General features: G+C 46.6%; 1 protein-coding gene across 3 annotated transcripts; it reads right to left on the bottom strand.

Annotated features, from left to right (window-relative positions):
• Positions 1–2,098: 2,098 nt before the first annotated feature.
• Positions 2,099–17,951, bottom strand: CLDN16 (claudin 16). 3 transcript variants are annotated; one of them, XM_053986426.1, is made up of 6 exons: positions 17,622–17,951; positions 4,914–5,016; positions 4,508–4,672; positions 3,262–3,453; positions 2,792–2,938; positions 2,099–2,531 (listed from the first exon to the last, which is right to left on the bottom strand). In XM_053986426.1, exons 1-5 carry the CDS (start codon positions 17,682–17,684, stop codon positions 2,799–2,801), a joined length of 663 nt encoding a protein of 220 aa, XP_053842401.1. In that variant the 5' UTR covers positions 17,685–17,951; the 3' UTR covers positions 2,099–2,531; positions 2,792–2,798. The 3 variants fall into 3 exon arrangements, with proteins under 3 accessions (XP_053842401.1, XP_053842400.1, XP_053842399.1); XM_053986425.1 differs by lacking the exon at positions 17,622–17,951 and adding an exon at positions 9,532–9,645 and having other exon boundaries at positions 2,099–2,713; XM_053986424.1 differs by lacking the exon at positions 17,622–17,951 and adding an exon at positions 9,532–9,645.
• Positions 17,952–18,370: the final 419 nt, after the last annotated feature.

Below are 18,370 nucleotides of genomic sequence, written 5' to 3'. Positions count from 1 at the left end.
GCAAAATTCTTGATATGCAAAGAATATTTGTACATAAACTCTTTGCATGTGAAGTGTATTTGAGGAGGATGAGTTAAGGCAGTATTTGTGCTCTATTTGTGTACCCCAAGGAGGAACACAGGCCTGGAGGGCCCAAAGAAACAAATCTTTGATATTCAGTGGGTATAGACATTCAGTGCCCACTGAGCCACTGCTTGGTGTGACCCACGTGTTGCAAGTCACAAAACAGCTCCCACCACCTTAAAACAAACTGAAGGCCATTTAGGACAAAGGCCCAGAATTCTCCTCAATCACTGAACAGGAGAAATCAGTGATCTGAGATTTGTAATTACACCTACATTTCTTCTCTGCTAAACAAGAAAGAAATCTTCACAGCAAGAAATAACCTTTGTGCTCAGAAAAAGCTATGGAAAACAGCAGCAAGAGGCTGGCAGGCATCCCTGAGAGTTTGTGGGGAGGGATAATGTGCTGGCTGCATAGGCTGGGGAGTTTTTGATTCAGAGTTGATGCCTTTGCTGGGTACCTCCTCCCCAGGAGCATCTCTGAGCTGGGTGAGCAGGGCTGAGGCTGCTTGCAGCATCTCTCCTCCCTCGGGGAGGCTGAGGGAGCATTTGCCTCTCTGGGCAGGAGTGGGGATGTGTGCAGTGGAGCAGTCACTGAACACAGCTCTGCCTTTGGGCAGAGCTCTGGGGTGTGTTCACCCTCCATCTCCTTCCCACTGTGTCTCTGAAGGAGCAGGGCAGCAGGGACACAGCCCTGGAAGCAGACCAAAAAATTTTCCCAAGTTTCCTTGACCTGGCAGAGAGCATCAGCAGTGTCAGCTCTCCTGCCCCAAAGACCCACAGAAAACACATTTCTGATGGGGCTTTTAAAAAGTTTAAAAAACAAAACAAACAACTGCCAAGTTCTGAATTCAGTTTCCCGCAATAACAGACAAAAATTCCTGTCACCTCCAGATCTCTTTGTGCATTCTTGGTACAATCTGTGAAGTCATCACATCGCTCATAACTCTTGTACTCGTTGTCTCTCAGGAACTTGTAAAAAAGCTTCCATCACCCCTCCTACTGTGTTTACATCTGTTTGATATAGCTCATCTGTTGGCAGTAACCTGCTCTCAGTTTGGCTGACATAAATGTCTGCCAGCCCAAGCAACACAAACACTGCAGGCACGAACTCTGCAGGCATGAGCCTCCCTTGCCTGGGCAGCAGAGCTGCCACCAGGGCTCTTGCTGAGATGGTTGTGCTGTGCTCTGAGCCCTGGGCAGGTGTCTGGATCCGCAGCAGATCCATATGGACCTGCTGTTGTCCTGTCAGTTCCAGGCCCTGGGTGCTTCTGGACGTGGAGCCATGTCAGGGCTGGGTTATGTTTTGGCCTTACTGGTCAGTTCTGTGCTGCACAACAAGGTGCTGCTTCCAGGATAACCCATCAGAGGACTCAGCCCTTCATTTTCCATCATAGGAGTTATCAGAAGTGCTGCTTGGGATACAGCTCACTCCAAACTCAGCAAGCCCATCTCCCTCTGGCCCACATAATATAAAGTTTCACTTCATACTGTCTGGGAGAAGGAAATCCAGCCTCCCCACCAACCAGTCCATGGAGGAAGCCTACCTCTGGTAGTGCTTCAGCACCCACAGCTGTGCACACCCAGCTGAGACTCCAACTTTGTTTCTCCACTGCTCCTAAGCAGATAAATCTCTGTGCTGGGAGATTTTTCTCAGCCTTCAGTGACCATGATATGGTGTGGTGCCCATGGTCAGAAAAGACTGCATTTGGACAGTTCCCACCAACCCTAAGAAAACACTGTCTCAGCTTCTCTCTCTATTAAAGGCATGAAAAAATGTTCACATCCATTCTTAGGGAACATGTTAAGCCACACAGGGGTTTTCCTCCCCCACCCTAGTGAAGACCTGGCTGATGCCCTAACCTCATCCAGCCTATGGCAGCCTGGATTGCAGCTGGGGACAGCAGTCCTGAACTAGGTTTAAATACCTTTTGATGGAAGGGGACAATAGATTTTAGTATCATTTATCCTAGCTTCTAGCTAATGTAGATATATTGTAATGCACAAGTTCCGGTTTTGGATCTTCACTCACTTCGTCCAAGAAATGTTTTTATTAAGCAGAATGAAGCTGGCAATTTCCAGATTTCACTGAGTTTAGTAGTGTACCTTTAATACTGACTGAGAAGGACTGTATTTTTCAGGGAAGAATGCACCTGCATTTACAATCATTTCTCAGTGCAGATTCATGGACCAAAGAGAGGGCCAGACATTTAACACAGCTCTTATCTCTTGAAAAGCTCCCCAGCTGCCTGTAGGAGGGGCAGACCCCCCTACTGAGTGCACAGGGTCCAGATGTTGGTCAGGCAGTCAGTCCCTCCCTTTGCCAGGATTTTCTCCTTTCTCTGTTGACGCATCGCCAGACATGGAACAGATCCATCTTGCAGTTTGGGGGTCTTCATGCAGAACACTGCGGTCTGATTCAGGAATGGCTGATTTATCTCACTTCCACCAATGGTGTTGAGACAAATGCTGAAAAGAGTTTGTGTTGGTTATTTCAGTCTGTGCTTATACAAGTGGTCTCAGTACTCAAGTCAAGAGGATTCCAGAAAGCAGGATCTTCTCAGAGTTTACTTTCTTGAAGGAAAAGTATTTTGAAGCTCTCATAATGCAAACATTGTAGCATATAGTAGATCCTTGCAATTCAACTGCATCTGTATCACAACCACAAGAGCTTGAGTCCCTGTGCAATCCACTACAAATTAAAGCAGAGCTCTTTCTGGAGCACTTACCTCCTCCTCACACCCTTGTGTCCACCGCATACATTTTGGAGGTGGCTGTTTGTGAGGATGGCAAATGCACGTTTGTCACAACGGTCGCAGCTGAGGAATAGCCTTTCCTCAAGGAGTAGGCAGAATGGAATCTTCCAGAACTGGTCTCTGTGAGGCACAGGGAGAGACATAGGAACTGCTAATGAGTGCTTGGTGACTTTCAGATGCAAAGTTTCGTTATTCAGGGAAAGCAGCACTCCAAGATGTGACATAATAACAACACACTTTATGTCATCCTCACACCTCAGCTCCCACATGAAGATCTTGATGTGCTTTCTAGAGCTGCCTAAGACTATTCCCATTTTACAGCTGAAAATATCACCACTGGAGATGAGCAGCTATGCCAAAGGACTTTCCCCACCCTGTGCACCTGTAGCACACCCTGAGCAATGGCTCTATCCCTGAGCTGTGCTTCAGCCGTGCTTCCTCACCTCTGAAGAGATACATGCAGCAGGTGAGCAGGGACCCGGACAAGAAGCAGCCAAGTGACCCTGCCATGCCAAGCCAGCAGGACCAACCAAACTTGTACTGGGTGCCCAGGAACACGTTGTGGAAGAGCAGAGAGGAGCGCTCCACGTAGACATCCACGGCGTACCACACAGAGCCCGTGATGCCAGGGAGACCTGCAGGGCAGGAGAGAGGTGCCACACTCAGAACCACGGGGGATCAGATCTAAAGCTGGAGCTGCTGCCTGCTGGGTCAGACTTCAGTGTGGGAAGACCTTCCTGGGGCAGCAGGTTTTGGCCCCCGTCCATCCTCCATCTTTGGTGATTCACCCTGGCTCCTACTGATATCCTGGGCTGCCAGGCAGAGGCTGCACCTCATGGCTTGGCATTCACACACACTTCCAGCACACCGGCAGCACTCAGGTTTCTGCAGCAAAAGGCAGGAAGCTCCTCCCCTCTCAGCTGTTTGTAAAGTTGTCTCCAGAATTCGATTTTCTGATCTGTTGTGATTTTCAGAACTCTGATGATGCTTTTCAGACAAACTTTGATAAGTGAATTGGAAGATGTTTAAAGGAGCCTCTCGACGTGTTTTATATGTGCTCTCAGTGGCTGGGGTGAGTTATTAAATCCACTTAGACTGAAGAAGAGGTAGCTGCTTGATATTGGCATAAAGTCAAATTATATTATTTAGTACCTAGCTGGCTATTTATTTTTGTGTTTAAAATTCTCCCACTGGCTGTAACAGCAAAGCACCTCAGCCAGTTGGGTATTTATCATCTAGAAGGGACAGACATGTTATTATTCTTTTATTAGAGATCAGCTGCAGAGATTTTGGGCTAAGTGACTTGCCCAAGGTCACACAATCTGTGGCAGAGCCAGGAACCAAACCAGGATGCCAGGACTTTCTAGTCTTTCAGCAATTGGTCTAGAGACCTACAGCAAGGTCTGTTTGCTATATCAACAACTTCAACTGCTCCACAGTGATATAGCAATCAATGGAAATCACTCAACTCAAAGCCAACTCACCTGGTCAAAACATGAACTGAAAGCAGATAAACTCAACTACATGCTGTTTGAGGCAGGTGGTGAACAGAAGAAGCTGCATTACACAAATAAATCAAATAAAGATCCTTCCCCCTACAGAACATCACCAGCCAAAATAAAAGGCTTTTAACACTTCCCCACTTTGCTAAAGGCTGTCTTACAGAATGGGGACACAGTGGGGAAATACCTGCGAGGAGCAACATAACCCCAGACACCAGGCAGATGCGCAGCTTGATGAGCGGCTCATCGGGAAGGAATTTCACGCAGTCCAGTCCCAGGACCAGGAAGAGAAATCCAAATCCTGACAGGAGGTCTGCTGTTATCATCATGGCTCGGGTCAGCACCAGTTTCACTGCAGGACAAAAGCAGATCATTCCAGTGCACAAGGAATGGAAATGTGGGCAGGTAATGGGGTCAGATCCCAGAGGAACATTATTTTCTGATGTTCAGCTTTTTTCAGCTTCCCTTGGGAGTAATACCTGACTGAGAAAAGAAACATGCCTCTAATTATCTGTCACTGAGTAGAACAGATACTCTTAGTCTGCACTCAAGTATCCCCACCACTTGTAGAAACATCTCTGACTCTTACATACCAGAATGCTCGGCGTAGATGGAGTCGTACTCATCACAAGTTTGGATCCCATCAAAAACGTTTGTGACACATTCCCACCACAGGCCCCGGCATTTTGTACTCACCTGTGGATTGAGAAGACAAAAAAGACCATAGGTTAAAATATCCATCAATGCAGCAGGTGGTCATCTTAGTCCTTCAACAGAAATCCTGGTCCAGCTACAATGATGGCAAACTTGAGTGTTTAGCTTGAAGAGAAAAAGCAGAAGCTTGGAGGAAAAGGACAATGTTTTCTACATCCCTACTAATGTTTTTATATTAGAGGAAAAAAATTCAGACTAGACATTAGGAAAAAAACCCTTGCCTACTAGTATGGATAAAAATTTTTAAAGAAATATCTAGGAGGAGCTGGGGGTGGCTGACCAGAAAGATCTAAGAGCAGGTTTGCTCACTCATTGCCAAACTCTTGTCTAGGCTGAGCTGGGCAGGGCCATGGACCAGACAACCCGAGATTTTGCTGCCTGTGCTCCCCTTCTTTACACCATCCTCCTGACAGAGGAGGAGCAGCTCAGAGAATGGGAGAGGAGTGCAGAGGAGTCTGGATGTGAGCCCCTCTGCAGACACCTGGGGAGGGCTGCCCCCAAATGACTCAGCTGCAAACACTGGCTGGAAAACCAGAGGCAGCCGGTGCTGATCCCGGCCCTGGGGCTCCCGGTGTGCTGCCAGCCGTGGGACCACGCGTGCCCAAGCCACAGTCATCACTGAGACATCCAGACTGGGGCAGACAAGCAGCAGCATCATGGTTAATCGTCTCTGCTGTCCTCGAGCCGTAGATACCATTCCCAGCCCAGCCTTCCATAAATCACTTTAATACGGGAGGCGTTTCCATTACCAATGCAAATATGGCAACAAGCACCTTTAAAATATTCCTGGAATTGCTCATACGAGGAGCAGAGTTAATGTCGGTGCAGCTTTGGACTCCAGCCCGCCCACTCCTGCCAGCGACACCCGCTGCAGTTAATGGAAAGAGAAACTCTTCCAGCAAATGAGTTTCACACAGGGGAAGGGGACCAGGCTTGCTTGGATGATGCAATAAATTCATTTTTCTTGCACCGTGTAAATCACAAAGCAGATAATAACATATCTCGGACACATAATAAAGTCTTATTCAGGATGCACTGAGGTCTGTAGCCAACTGTAATATTTTCTCCACTACACAATGTCTGAGCCAAGCTGTGCACCTCCTCTGTGATATTGCTGTCTGGATCAAAGGTGAGGAAAAATGACTTGCTACTTCAGACTGGCAGAAGAGATACTATTTATATTTGAGTGAAAATAATCTGCAAGTTTTGTTTCATGAAGATGAGAAGTGCTTAACATTTCTGAGAATTTCATGGCATATTTAATGAAAAATATGATGAAAAATGAGAAGCAGTGATGGAAAAAATAATTTCATTTATTCTGTGCTTTTCAAGAAAACAAAGCCTCATAAAATAATTTGCTGTGTTTACATTCAATGTATTTTCACCATGGCCCTCTTAATGCAGTTGCAGGTCCTCTTCTGTCTTAACTCACCACTGTTCAGGCTGTGCTTGAAATTAGCATATTTTTATTAAATTACATTTTGTTCCACTTGTGTTTATATAATTTCTCTTTCCTCCCAAACCACCATAGGCTAACTTATACTACTCTGCATTCAGCTAATAATGTCACTTACTTCCTCACTTGCTGGTATCATTACTGTTTTTTAAATCTTACAAGCAGCATCTACATCTAAATTATTTATAAGGAGACTAGCAGGATTCCAGGCTTTGTCACCCTCCAAGCAAAACAGAGGTCTTAAGCACAACAGTTATGATCTAGCTTGTGAAATAACCCGCTTCCCTGACTAACAAAAACTTGTTCAATGTTTTTCATTTCTTGGGATGTTTCAGTTGCCACTACTCCTGCTACAGCCAGCACAGGCAAAGCAGGAGCCAGCCCATCTCCACACAGCCTGTGTGCAGCCAGGTGTTGGAGGAATAGGAACAGGTGTCACTGTGGGGACCTCTGGCTGCCCTGAGCTGCTGCTGAGCTATTCTGGTTTCTGCTGCCAGGGTCCAACACTTGCTTCCCTCTGTTTTGTGCACTGTTGATCCTTCTGGTTGTTAATCTGCTCCCAGGCCACCCTTGAGCATCTTCCCTTGCGCTGACAGCACAGACCCTCAGGCACATGGGAACTCGCTGCTGGAAAGGGGACAGGGGTCAGGGCATGGGGCATCATGTGGGGACATGGATTTCCCCATCCCATGGCTGGACTCCTACACCATGTTGGTAGCACAAATTCCCCATCACCTCTCTCCCCCTATAGCAGATCTGCTCCAGCTTCCCAGGGCCCAGCTGAGGACTCCCTGAGCAGCCAAACACCACAGCCATGCTCCTCATCCCCCACTCTGATTACGAAACACATTGCCACGACCTGCTTTCCCTAACACAAGTATGCATGTAAAACATGAACTGCATAATGACTGTAATACATATAATGATACCCTATTCATAATGTATAATTAATACTAAAATGATTCTCATACAGAAAAAAGCAAAATTACAGAACAAGCACACGCTTCTCCTTCTGGGGAAAGCGGAGAAGACAAACACATAAGCAATGTTAGTCACAGTGTTTTACCGCACTCTGAGAAGGTGCCAGCAGACAATGATTACAAGCCCAGCTTGAGAGTAAAACAGGCAGCATTTAACAGTAGTGGTGGTATTTATAGTCCACCTGCAACAGGGAGGGACTGTCTACACAATACAGCACTCGTTGAGAAGCAGATTATGGGCTTTTTCCACTACAAACTACCGCAAAAATTGACCCAGCCCTGTCTTGATGCTTCACAGGGAGTCACTAACTTAAACAACTTTCTGTAACCTGTTGTTTCTCAAGGGGCTGTGAAAGCTGAGTCAGGGCCCTGCAGCCTCTCTGGAGGTGGCTGCTCCTGGCACTCCTCGGCCTCTTCTTCCTGGGATGCTCCTCTCCAGTGGGACCACAGGGAGGGCTTCATCCTCTCCAGCTGCGGGGAGCCAGGGTCAAAGCCAAGCACCAGCCAAGATCCAGCAGCTGCTGAAGGATGGAGATCCCTTCTCCTGGAGTCAAAGTTGCCTAACTTACCCTTTTTCCAGCTGAAAACAGAAGTCATTGCGGACTCTAGCCTTTCTGGCCGTGGACATTCGCCTGTTTACAGAGGCAGTGAGTCATTAGGGTCATTAAGATCAGTGGTCAGGTATTAAGGCTGGGGGCGTTTTGCTTCATTATTTAGTATTCACACTCAGAGCCGGAATGTGAGAATAGTGGTTGCTAATGACCAAACTGGGTGTTAATGGAGCACTTCGGACAGCCCATCGCAGGTGCCTTTGCGCCAGCAAGACAAGGTTACCTAGCCTCAGGGTAATGGACCAGCTCTTTACTAGACTCACTTTGCTCAGGAGCTGGGCTTCTCTCATCTGGGTTTCCCCACAACTGGACTCCCTTGGCTCTTCTGAGTATACTGATACCTTCATCTGAGTACTTCCTGAAAGGAACCTGAAATATCTCCCAAATGGAGAATCACGTCACATCCAGCATCACTGGCTGCACTCTATTTGTCCTGAAAAGAGGCTCACTGAGCAGACACGCTGACCACCAGGAACTGCACTGCACTGGATCATCATCTTGGCACTTACATCCACCTTTCAGGGTTTCTGACAGTCAGATTGTCAGGATTTCTTGTGGCATAGAGAAAAAAAAAGATTTTCTTGTAATTAGTTTTATCCTTCTTTCCTTGGATAATTCACCCCTTCATGTGCTGCAACTAAATGCTGCATTGCAATCACTGAGGGCAGAGGAGCTCACAGTTTCATATGCTGGATAGCAGAGAGAAAGTTTCCTCCTGATACATTCAGTCAAACTTTCTGTCCTAAACAATCCAACCTGCCAGAGAGCAGATTCCTACACTGTGGACCTGCAGCTTAAATGTACAGAAATGAGTGGCTGTGCTGGGAAGAAAATTACAAATTTGCAGCATTGAGTGCTGGAGAAACAGTGCTGATTTTAGGCCTGGAGGCTTTGGGACACACCTTGCCTGTAAGCAGCAATCTGCTCCCTTGATTACAATTATATTTTGCCAATATCTTTTTCTAATATGAGAGTGCTACTGTCCACATGAGTTCCAGGAGATACTGAGTCCCCATGCTCCCCTTAAATTCCTGGTAGCCCTGTAGCTAATGGTCAGAAAAAGACTTGAAGAGCACTGTTGTACATGCTGGATGTCTCCACCAAGAAGTCTGAACTATAGAACTAGAAACATCTTCAAAATATCCATGCAGGCTGGAGGTACAGGATAACTCTTCCCAAGTTCATGCACATTTAAAACTAAGCCTGTAGATCTTTCCTGAACTTACTCAGTAAGAGCACAGTCTGGATAAAAATGTCTGGCAAAGAGAATTTCACAAAACACCACTTTTCTCCTGCTCTTGCCACAGTAATTATTTTCATTCTCATCCACTTTCATCCAGCACAACAGGGAGAAAGAACATGAGAGTGGAGTGGAGCAATGATACCAGGAGCAAACTCTCTCTAGGACACATTGTTCTTGGTGATCAGGCTCTCCTCACCCCAGTCTTACCTCCAGGGAGTCATCAGCATTCACCATCCAGCAGTCTGTCCAGGTAGATATTATCAAAAATGCAGCAGAGAAAAAGGCAAAAAAGAAGCCCACATATTGGAGGAAAAATTTCATGCCAGCAGATGCTCAGCACACCCAGGGGAGTGCGAACAACAGTGCCCAGCCTTGTTCCTAAAGCCAGGGTAGAGACAGAGTGTCAGTGTCCCAGATGGCCAGCAGTGACCATGAAGAGCAGGACCTCCTCTCTGGTGCAGATGCCATCTGGCAGTGATGGCTGCAGGGGCAGTGCTCACCTGCCAGGGGTCAGGAGGAGGGAGAGAGCACCCACGGGAGCTGCTGCAGCCAATCCGCCCTGCACCGCTACAGCTCTTGTCATGCCTGACTGAAGAGAAATGGGGCTGTGCACAAGTGACATGCAGGTAACTGCAGCCCTGGACTGCCAGGGGAGGCAGGTATCATGGCAGGTTTTGTCAAAATAGGAATTAGAAAAAAGAATCAAAACTTGTTCTCCAGGGCAGAAGTCTTGAGCCTTGCTGAGGGACACAGAGAGGAGCTCTCATGTGCACACACACACATTTATTCCTGTTCAATGGTTTATGCCTTAGCAGGGAGCAATTATTAAGTGTCTTGGTGTAGATCCCAGGCCCCTTGGTTGTTACCCTGTTGGTCTCTGGTGCAGTGATGATCTAGTTCAATGCAGAAATGTCACCAGAGAGTAAAAGGAAAAGGCAGCAGTCATGTGCCTTCAGAGCTAACATCTACCCCCATCCCAGATACAGAACTCTATATTCTGAATTTAAGTCAAACCTCAATACCTCTCATGCCCTAGGCCTCAATTTGTTCACGGCATGAGTACAACTCCCATGTGGAAATCTTGAAGTTTTCAGACTAGTGCCAGTCTGGAGGATTTCAGTTGGTTGGAATTTCCCTGCTTGCTCTGATTGCAAACTTCCGTTTTCCTGACAGACTCTGCAGGTGAGCAGGGGTCACACAGGCTGCCAGGGGCAGAAGGCTGGGGCCTCTGTAAGAGGCTTCTCAATGTCTCCTCTCATGCAGTGCTGAGAAAGCCATTAGGGCTCCAGAGCACCTTTCAGGGAAACCAAAGGGGAGTAGGACTAGAAATTCCTCTCACCCCAAAGGTACAAAAGCACAGAAACCATCGCATCCTCAATGATCTTTTTTTTTTTTTTTTTTTTTTTTTTTAATATAAAGAGAAGCAGTAACAGGCTGAAGACCTGCCTTGAATGGGCAAATATTCAACACAGGGCAGAGGAGCAGACTCTTGCTCTGCGTTCCGCTTTGCTTCTAGCTGCTTGCCCAAGCTGGCGGTGTCTGTCATCTGAGCTGTCACCTCCAGATGGAGCCAAGCGGCACCTTTACAGCACTGCTCAAAGCTTCTGCTTCTCCGGGATTCCCCTTCAAATACCACAGCAATGAGAAGTTTATCCTTACAAAAGATAACCTGTATAATTCCAATCATAACCTCATGAGGTGGTTTTGCTGACAGAGATCGCAACTTTTACCCTCGATGCCAGGCTCACCTCACTCCACTCCTCAGAGGTCACCCTGTGGAACAGATCCTCAGCACATGCTTTGGGAGGCTTAAGTGGAGAACAAAAGTCCCAGGTCATAAAGCCAGGGTATGCAGGAGGCTCTACTGCTACAGCTTTCTGCTTTCTGTTTCCTAATTCCATTTATAGAAGCTAACAAGTGAGGAACTTTTCTTCTTCCATCTTTCCCAGATGCAGGTCTTGATGTGGTTATGTGGATATGATCTCCAAATGTCCAGATAAGTCAAAGAAACCTTCATGAATTTCACTTCATGGCTCTCTGTGACAAGGGTACCTTTATGTTTTCAACAGTTCTGATCCATGGGGACATGGCAGTGGCCACACAGGTCCCATAAAGGATCATGACTTTCATTAGCACATACCTGTATATAGATTGCATTTGTCTGAGGTATGAAAACACACATCATCTTCCTGTACTTGTCCTGTCCTGAGTTCATTAACCTCTGTCTGCACCCATTTTTGAAAAGCATCCTAGTAAGTTGTTATTACTGGCAACCCAGAAAAAGCAGTGTGGTGAGCTAGAAAAGGCCTGAAAAATCTGAGACAGCCTTCCCACAATCAGCATTAAGTCCTTAACAGTGTCAAGACCAGAGTTTAACAGCAACAGAGCCTGGATTAACCAGGAAATGTATTATAACCATATGAAATGTATTATAACCATATGAAATGTATTATAGCCATTGCCTTTTCCTTCTGTCCTGTACCCAAATGCAAGCCATTTTCAGAGAGGATAAGCCCAGTGGAAAGAAAGGGGGCATTTTCTCTTATTTGGTGCATGGTGAAAGTGTCTCAATACAAGCATGACAGAGGTAGAAAAGTGAAAATCTCCTGTGATAATAGCTAGAGAGATGTTTCTAAGCTTTTGTGCTGGGCACATCATACTCTGTTCTTCCAGCCCAGCCCATGAAATGTCCATGGATGTCAGACCAAGAGGCAAACTCCACTAAGGAGTGGAGGCAGCATGTGAGGCACCAGTGCTGCCTGTGCTTCACACCATCTCTCCACAACTGTTATTGTAATCCTGGTGATGCCTGGTTTATTTTCCACATGCCCAGCAATGTGTTGCTTTCCCAGCTCCTTCCATCTCCATGTGTTCACCTTCCCTTCGGGGCAGGGCAGGTGAGTGACCCTTCCTAGAGCAGGATGCCTGTGCTTCCCTGGCCATGAGTCACTGGGGGCAGGAAGTGGCTCCAGCCATTTGCATCTAGCTTGGGGCTCTGGAGCATCCTGGCCTGGACAGCAGAGCAGATCAGGATCCTCCAGTTTTCCCTGGTGTAAGGCTGCTCCAGAGTGTGCAACACAATGAAGATGGTTTGTGGCTTTTCACCTGGTGGAGAGACCAATCCAATATCTGGTCCTTCTTTAGGTCTGTGTCTTCAAACACACGCATAGAATCTGCTGTAGTTACTAGAAAGAATACAATACTCTTTATTTAGTAGAAAATGGCAAGGTACATGTTTAATACTCTTTATTTAGAACAACTCAGCATCTTCTTGAAGCAAAGTCTGTAGCGGTTTCTCATCACGGTCTGCTTTCCTAACTTGCATGACAGATGTCCCCTCAGCTTCAGAAAACAGCTCTCCCAAAATAAACTCAGAAGATGCCTTTGTATAGCCCAAAACCTGGCTGGCATGACACAGGGTAGCTTTCCAGTGAATTTGTAGGCTGTACTACATATGCTAACTGTGCTTTGACACTAACAAAAGCATTAGGGTATCCTAATATTTGATTGTCAGAGCTTGGCCTTGTCGGGCTCTTACTCAGTGTGGGATCAATGCAGCAAAACTTTGCTAATTTAAGAGTTTTATCACCTTGACTACACTCAGCCCCAGCTCAGGGACAAATGCACCACGGGTCGATTGCTTTTATTACTCATTAACACAAGGGGGTCTGTGCTCTCTGTTAAAGCCAAGCTATTTATGTTAGAGAAACTACTGCCAGTCTTGGGAGGTGGTTGTCACCAGTCTACTGACAAAACCATTTTTGCAGCAACACCCCACTGAGGTTGCAGTCCCATGAGCATAGAAGTGTGGTGCTCTGCCTTTACTTCCTCAGTGTCTAATATATAGTGTAGCAGAGGGCCTGGAGCAAGAAGGAAGTGGTGATGCTGTGCGTTCATGTATGAAATGCAGACCTCTCTGCAAACAGCAAGCAGCCCATGAGGTGACTTGTGTTCAGGGCCAGGGGCTTGTCCAGCAGGAAGGGCTCAGGAGTCAGAGGTGATGGAGAGCTTTGGAAGGGCTTCCCCCAGGAGCTCTTCTGCTCCATGGGCTTGTCTGCCCAACCCTTCCCACTCCTCCCTCCTGGTTGTACTGCCTCCGTTTTCCTGCTTCACACACCGCCATCCATGGCCTCTAAGTGTGTTCAGCTCCAGAGCAGTGCTCCTTGGATGTGAGATGTGTACACAAATAAATTACAGAGCAGTGTGTAATGTACCCCTTCAGCCATGCTCATACAGTCACAAAACCTTGGGATTTAGCTTTAGCTCAGTAACCCCAAGGAAAATAGTAAGACTTCTGAGCAGCCTATGATTTTTCAAGCAGGCAATATATAAGATTAAAGGAAAATAGGAAATCAAAGGCATGTTCTGGTAGATGAGAGCTTAAAGGATTGGTAAGTAAAAACCGTGTTTGTACATGTGTGTGTGTCTGTATATTATATACACAGGTATGATGCTTGCGCACACTGCTTTAAAACAGCTTTTTTAGTCACTACAAAGCAATAAATGCTAAAACAAGCATTTCATTACAGTCTTTTCAGGTTCTCAAAGTACCATGTTCTCCTCAGTACAATAAATTTCGTTTTATGGCTGCCTATGAAATCCCACACCTGAGAAACACATAATCTCAATGATGTATTACTAACCCCATTTTAGAGCTGGGGAAAACGAGGCCCTGACTAAGTGCCTTTAGATGGAGAGCGAGGAGTCCCGCTCCTCTTTAGCATCGGGGCAGGACTCCCTGCCTGGGCGTGGTGAGATCCCTATCACTGAAAACGTGTGTGACCACTCGGCTTTCCTGAGAGCGGCCAGAGAATACGCGGTGCCCGTCACTGCATACCAGCTCCACGCAGGTGTGTTTTGGCAGAGGAGCTGGGTAGTGAATCAGACACACCTTTTCTCGGCATGTCACAAGTTTCCAGTCCACAGCCCTCGTCCCCACGCACTTGGGGGCTGTTGATGCCCTGCCACGTCCCTTCGGCGTCATCCTCATCCAAGCGTGTCTTTCCCAGCATGAGCCTGAACTTTCCCGTGCGCTGATACCAGGGTGATTAAACGCAAGGGAAGCACAACCTCTGTGCCACTACTAGCAATCGTGCAGGGAGGGAAGGGAGAGCAGTGTGGGCATTTAGCACTCTCCAGAGCACCAGAAAAGCACAGGAGGAAGGTGCCGCGGGGGAAGGGGTCCGTGCTCGGGGACACCTCAGCGCAGGGGAGGGGCCGTAGGTGCGCTTGGCCCTGCAGCGCTCTCCTGGCTGGAATCCAGCCCCCTGTGACTCACTTCACAAGAAATATCCGCTTCAGACCTCTGTGCCTCTCGCTGATACTCACCAACCTGCTTATCAGAGTGACGAAAGACCCTCTAGAAGACTCATCGAGAAAGGGATGAAAGTAACTACGGGGTTAGAAATGCACCGTTTGGTAACAGGATGTTTGGGCTGCTATAAAAAGCCCAGGAGGACAAGAGCTGAGGCACAGAGAGAACAGTTGCTGCTGTGATTCACAGACCATGAACACAGGAGAGTTTTGAGATGTGGTTACATGAGTGGGGGCCAGCTTTGGGTGTAGGATCTGCAAGGAGTTTTCCTGCAGAGCTCTGGGTCTGTGACTCTCTTAAAATCAGTGTCTGCCCACTTGCCTGGCATCTGTCCCTACCGACACACTCACTGTCCTGTCTCTCCTCCACATTGGAGCCTCTCTGTGCACTAGGAAAAGAAAGCACAGCACGTCCTTTCCCTCTTTCTTTTACCTGCCCCAATTCTGCCCTGGTGGTCTTGGTTCATGCAGGGCCCAGTTTCTGTTCTTTATGAAGATGTGTTGTTCCCCACCCACGCTCTCCCAAAGGAGATCATCCCTCCCCTCTTCTCAGGCTTAAAGCTTCATTTGCACCTTCTTTGTCAACAGCACAGGGCGTGGGCTCACGGAGCGCTCCCGAAACACCCATCGGCAAAGCCTCTGTGTACATCGGGCTTAAGGGAGAGTTTCACCAGCGGGGACACAGCTGTGAGAGAAACACCCCCAGCCTCTGACCTCCAGCCAGATAACTGGGGTTTTAAACTCCCTCCAGGCATTGAAATATGACCTTGGGTTTCCAATGTGCTCTCCCAGTCCTAGCGATAAAGGGTGTGTTGGAAAGTCCAGGGAAGAAACTCCTTCCCTCCTCCTCTGCCAACACACAACAATGCTTTCAGTGCAGATGGGTCTTGCACTTAGCCAAGGCTTTTCAAGAGTTTCATTTCCTTACAGGCATTAGAATAACCGGCCACATTTAAATACTCTCTGTTTAACTCTGCTCCCCACTGAAAACCTCACTGAAAAATCCAGCCATGTGTGTCATGGCAGGGACTACTGAGTGCTTCAGAAATACCTGGTTCTGATTTGGGTGTCTTAAAGAGAAATGACCACATTGAATGTCAATGCTTACAAATCCCATCCTTCTGCTCCTCTCAGTTTCCAGAGACAACTACTTGTTGGAAAATGTTTGTACAGGGCCACGGTACCCCTGAGGATGCCGAGCAGTTGTTAACTGTTTCTGGCATGTCATGAGATTTCCTACAGCACAGTAATCTGTGTATCTTGCATTTTTCCAATATCCAAGGACAGCACAAATAGGTTTGGTCTTATGGATCCCCAGAGGAATTCCTAGCAAGATGTGAAAGGAACTAAGTTCAGCAAGCTGAAAAAGATGTGAAACTTCATCTCCTAATCTTTGCATTGCCCCTAACAGTCTGACCTAGAAATCTGGCAAGAATTTATGGCAGAGCCTTTCTAGGAAGGACACTGGATCACTTTATCTTCCCAGCACTAATTATCTGATATGTAATAAGGGCTTAGGAAAAGGGCAGAGGTTGTGGTCCCGGCACAAAAAGGTGAGACATAGACATACCCTGAGATGAGAATCTTTGAGTAATTTCTAAAGTGCTGAGTACAGCTGGGCTTTTCCTTCGTGTGAAGGTTGCCCCCAAAACCAGACTCACAGGTACTTGATGGCTCACTTGGTCAGTGGTTGGGCAATGTAAATGATGGTAACTCTGACTTCACAGAGGTAACTCTGTCTTCAGGACTGTCTGAACAGCAGTTCCTGTAGCAGAGGACCTCAGATGTAGTCATTAGGCATCTTTTCTCCTCCCCATCTCTTTGTAATACCATTCCAATGTTTTCTTCCTCCTTTCATCTGATTTCAGCAAGAACAACCTGAGGTTATTCCAAAGAGGAAAATTTTTCAGTGGTGATTCTGAAGGTGATCAGATTCTTGCCAGTCTCAGGAAGTTCATTTCATAACTAGGGTATCAAGTTCATAAATGAGCATTTGCACCATCCGTCATTGAGTTCCTGGTGGACACTTGGTAAGATTTGGGTAGAAACGTGACTCTTGCTATAACTGGTCTTGGAAGATCATGACCAAGACCTTGGAAGCATCAGGAACATGATGAGAGCAAACAGGATGGGTAGATGGCAAGGACTAGGTCTTTACAGAACCCGTCTCCTGGAAATGCACTTAGAAAACTCTTCCATGGATGGTACCAGGGACGATTTTTATCTTGTCAGGACCTTGGTGCACATCTCTCATGGCTCATGGACTGAGCATGACACTCACACACATGTGGATCTGCCTCGCTCTCACTCGGGCCTGGGTCTCACTTATTCTCCTTGTTTCCCCTCTCCTGCCCTGGGACTGTGACACCAGGAACAGTGTGCTGTGCTCCACGTGTTCCTCGTGGCACATGGGGGAAAGTGGCCACACTTTGTGGCTGACCCTTCTGACAGGGCACACTTTCCACATCACTGCTGAACCTCTTCCCCAGATGCCTCACCACACCTGTCCCAACATGACGCCCTGATTAGTTTCATGCATTTTGAAAATTACATTTGTTGTTTATATGATGTAAAGCTACCCTCTATCTACAACATTTAACTCCCTGCTTTTCCCACCATTGCCTCTCTAGTACTATGAAACTCATTGTTTCCAGGAATTTGATTGTGTCTGCTTTTGTTTTCTATCTGGCTTCTGGTACAGAATGTCCAGTGAAAGAACAATACTAAAATAGAAAAATTGAAAACAAAATAAATCCTACCATATGGGTCAAATCTCTTGGCCTCCAAAGGTTGATTTTCGTGCCATGGAATCTCCATCAGAGCTTCCAGTATTGCTTTGGGAAACAACAAATGAGCAGCCAAGTACAGGACCACCTTTATTCCTCGACAATTCACTGCCTTGCACAGGCAAGCCCTGAGATCTGAGAGCTGTGGGTAATGACACACAAAGTACAGCTTTACACATGCCAAAACCACTTACTTACAAACGAGAAAGATTCCAGTGTTTTTGGGACATTCTGAGGCACAGCGTCGGGTCCTGCAGTCATTTGTTGGTTGCTGATTCAGAAGAGAAGAAAAAGCAAAGGTAACAGGTGAAAACTGAGAAGCCAGGGAGGAGACATGATTCCTTTCTGAGCCCTCACTAGAGAGAGGTTTGGAGGAGAAGTCAGGAGTTTAGCCAGCCTCACACAACTTCAGTGTGTTACATATAAACACATTTTAGCTAGAGCCAGATGAAATCCATCATGTGAAGAGTGGAATTAAACTACTCCCAAAACTGTAACCTTATTATGACTGGTGGGAAAATATGAATGTTTGAATGACTGCAAGAAGAGGGTTGATTATTAGCTTGGTTTATCTCCAGCTGATTAGGAATTCCAGGTCATGTCTGCTGACCAAACATAGATAGGTTTATGCCTTTTTCTGTCCCAAATATTTGAGAATTAATAATTACTACAGCCTCTTTTAAATAATATTTTCAGAATATATTCCCTGTGTGCAATCAGTATCAAATAAGTCCCGTCAGTCCCTCCAATGGATGCTGCCTCCATCAACCACAGATTTCAATACCAAGGAGGAAATCTGAGTTTTGCTCCTGGAAATGATAGTTTCAATTCATCTGTGTAGATAAAAGCTCTAGTTTTGGTGCTGTTCACTGTCCTGTGGTTTATGGGCAATGGGAGTCATTTGAAGGAAGTCTTCTCCAATTTTTTTGTAAAACTTTGTACTGAGC

Source organism: Vidua macroura, chromosome 10, assembly GCF_024509145.1.
Source record: "Vidua macroura isolate BioBank_ID:100142 chromosome 10, ASM2450914v1, whole genome shotgun sequence".
Lineage (NCBI taxonomy): Eukaryota > Metazoa > Chordata > Aves > Passeriformes > Viduidae > Vidua > Vidua macroura.
This window is presented reverse-complemented; position numbering and strand designations above follow the sequence as displayed.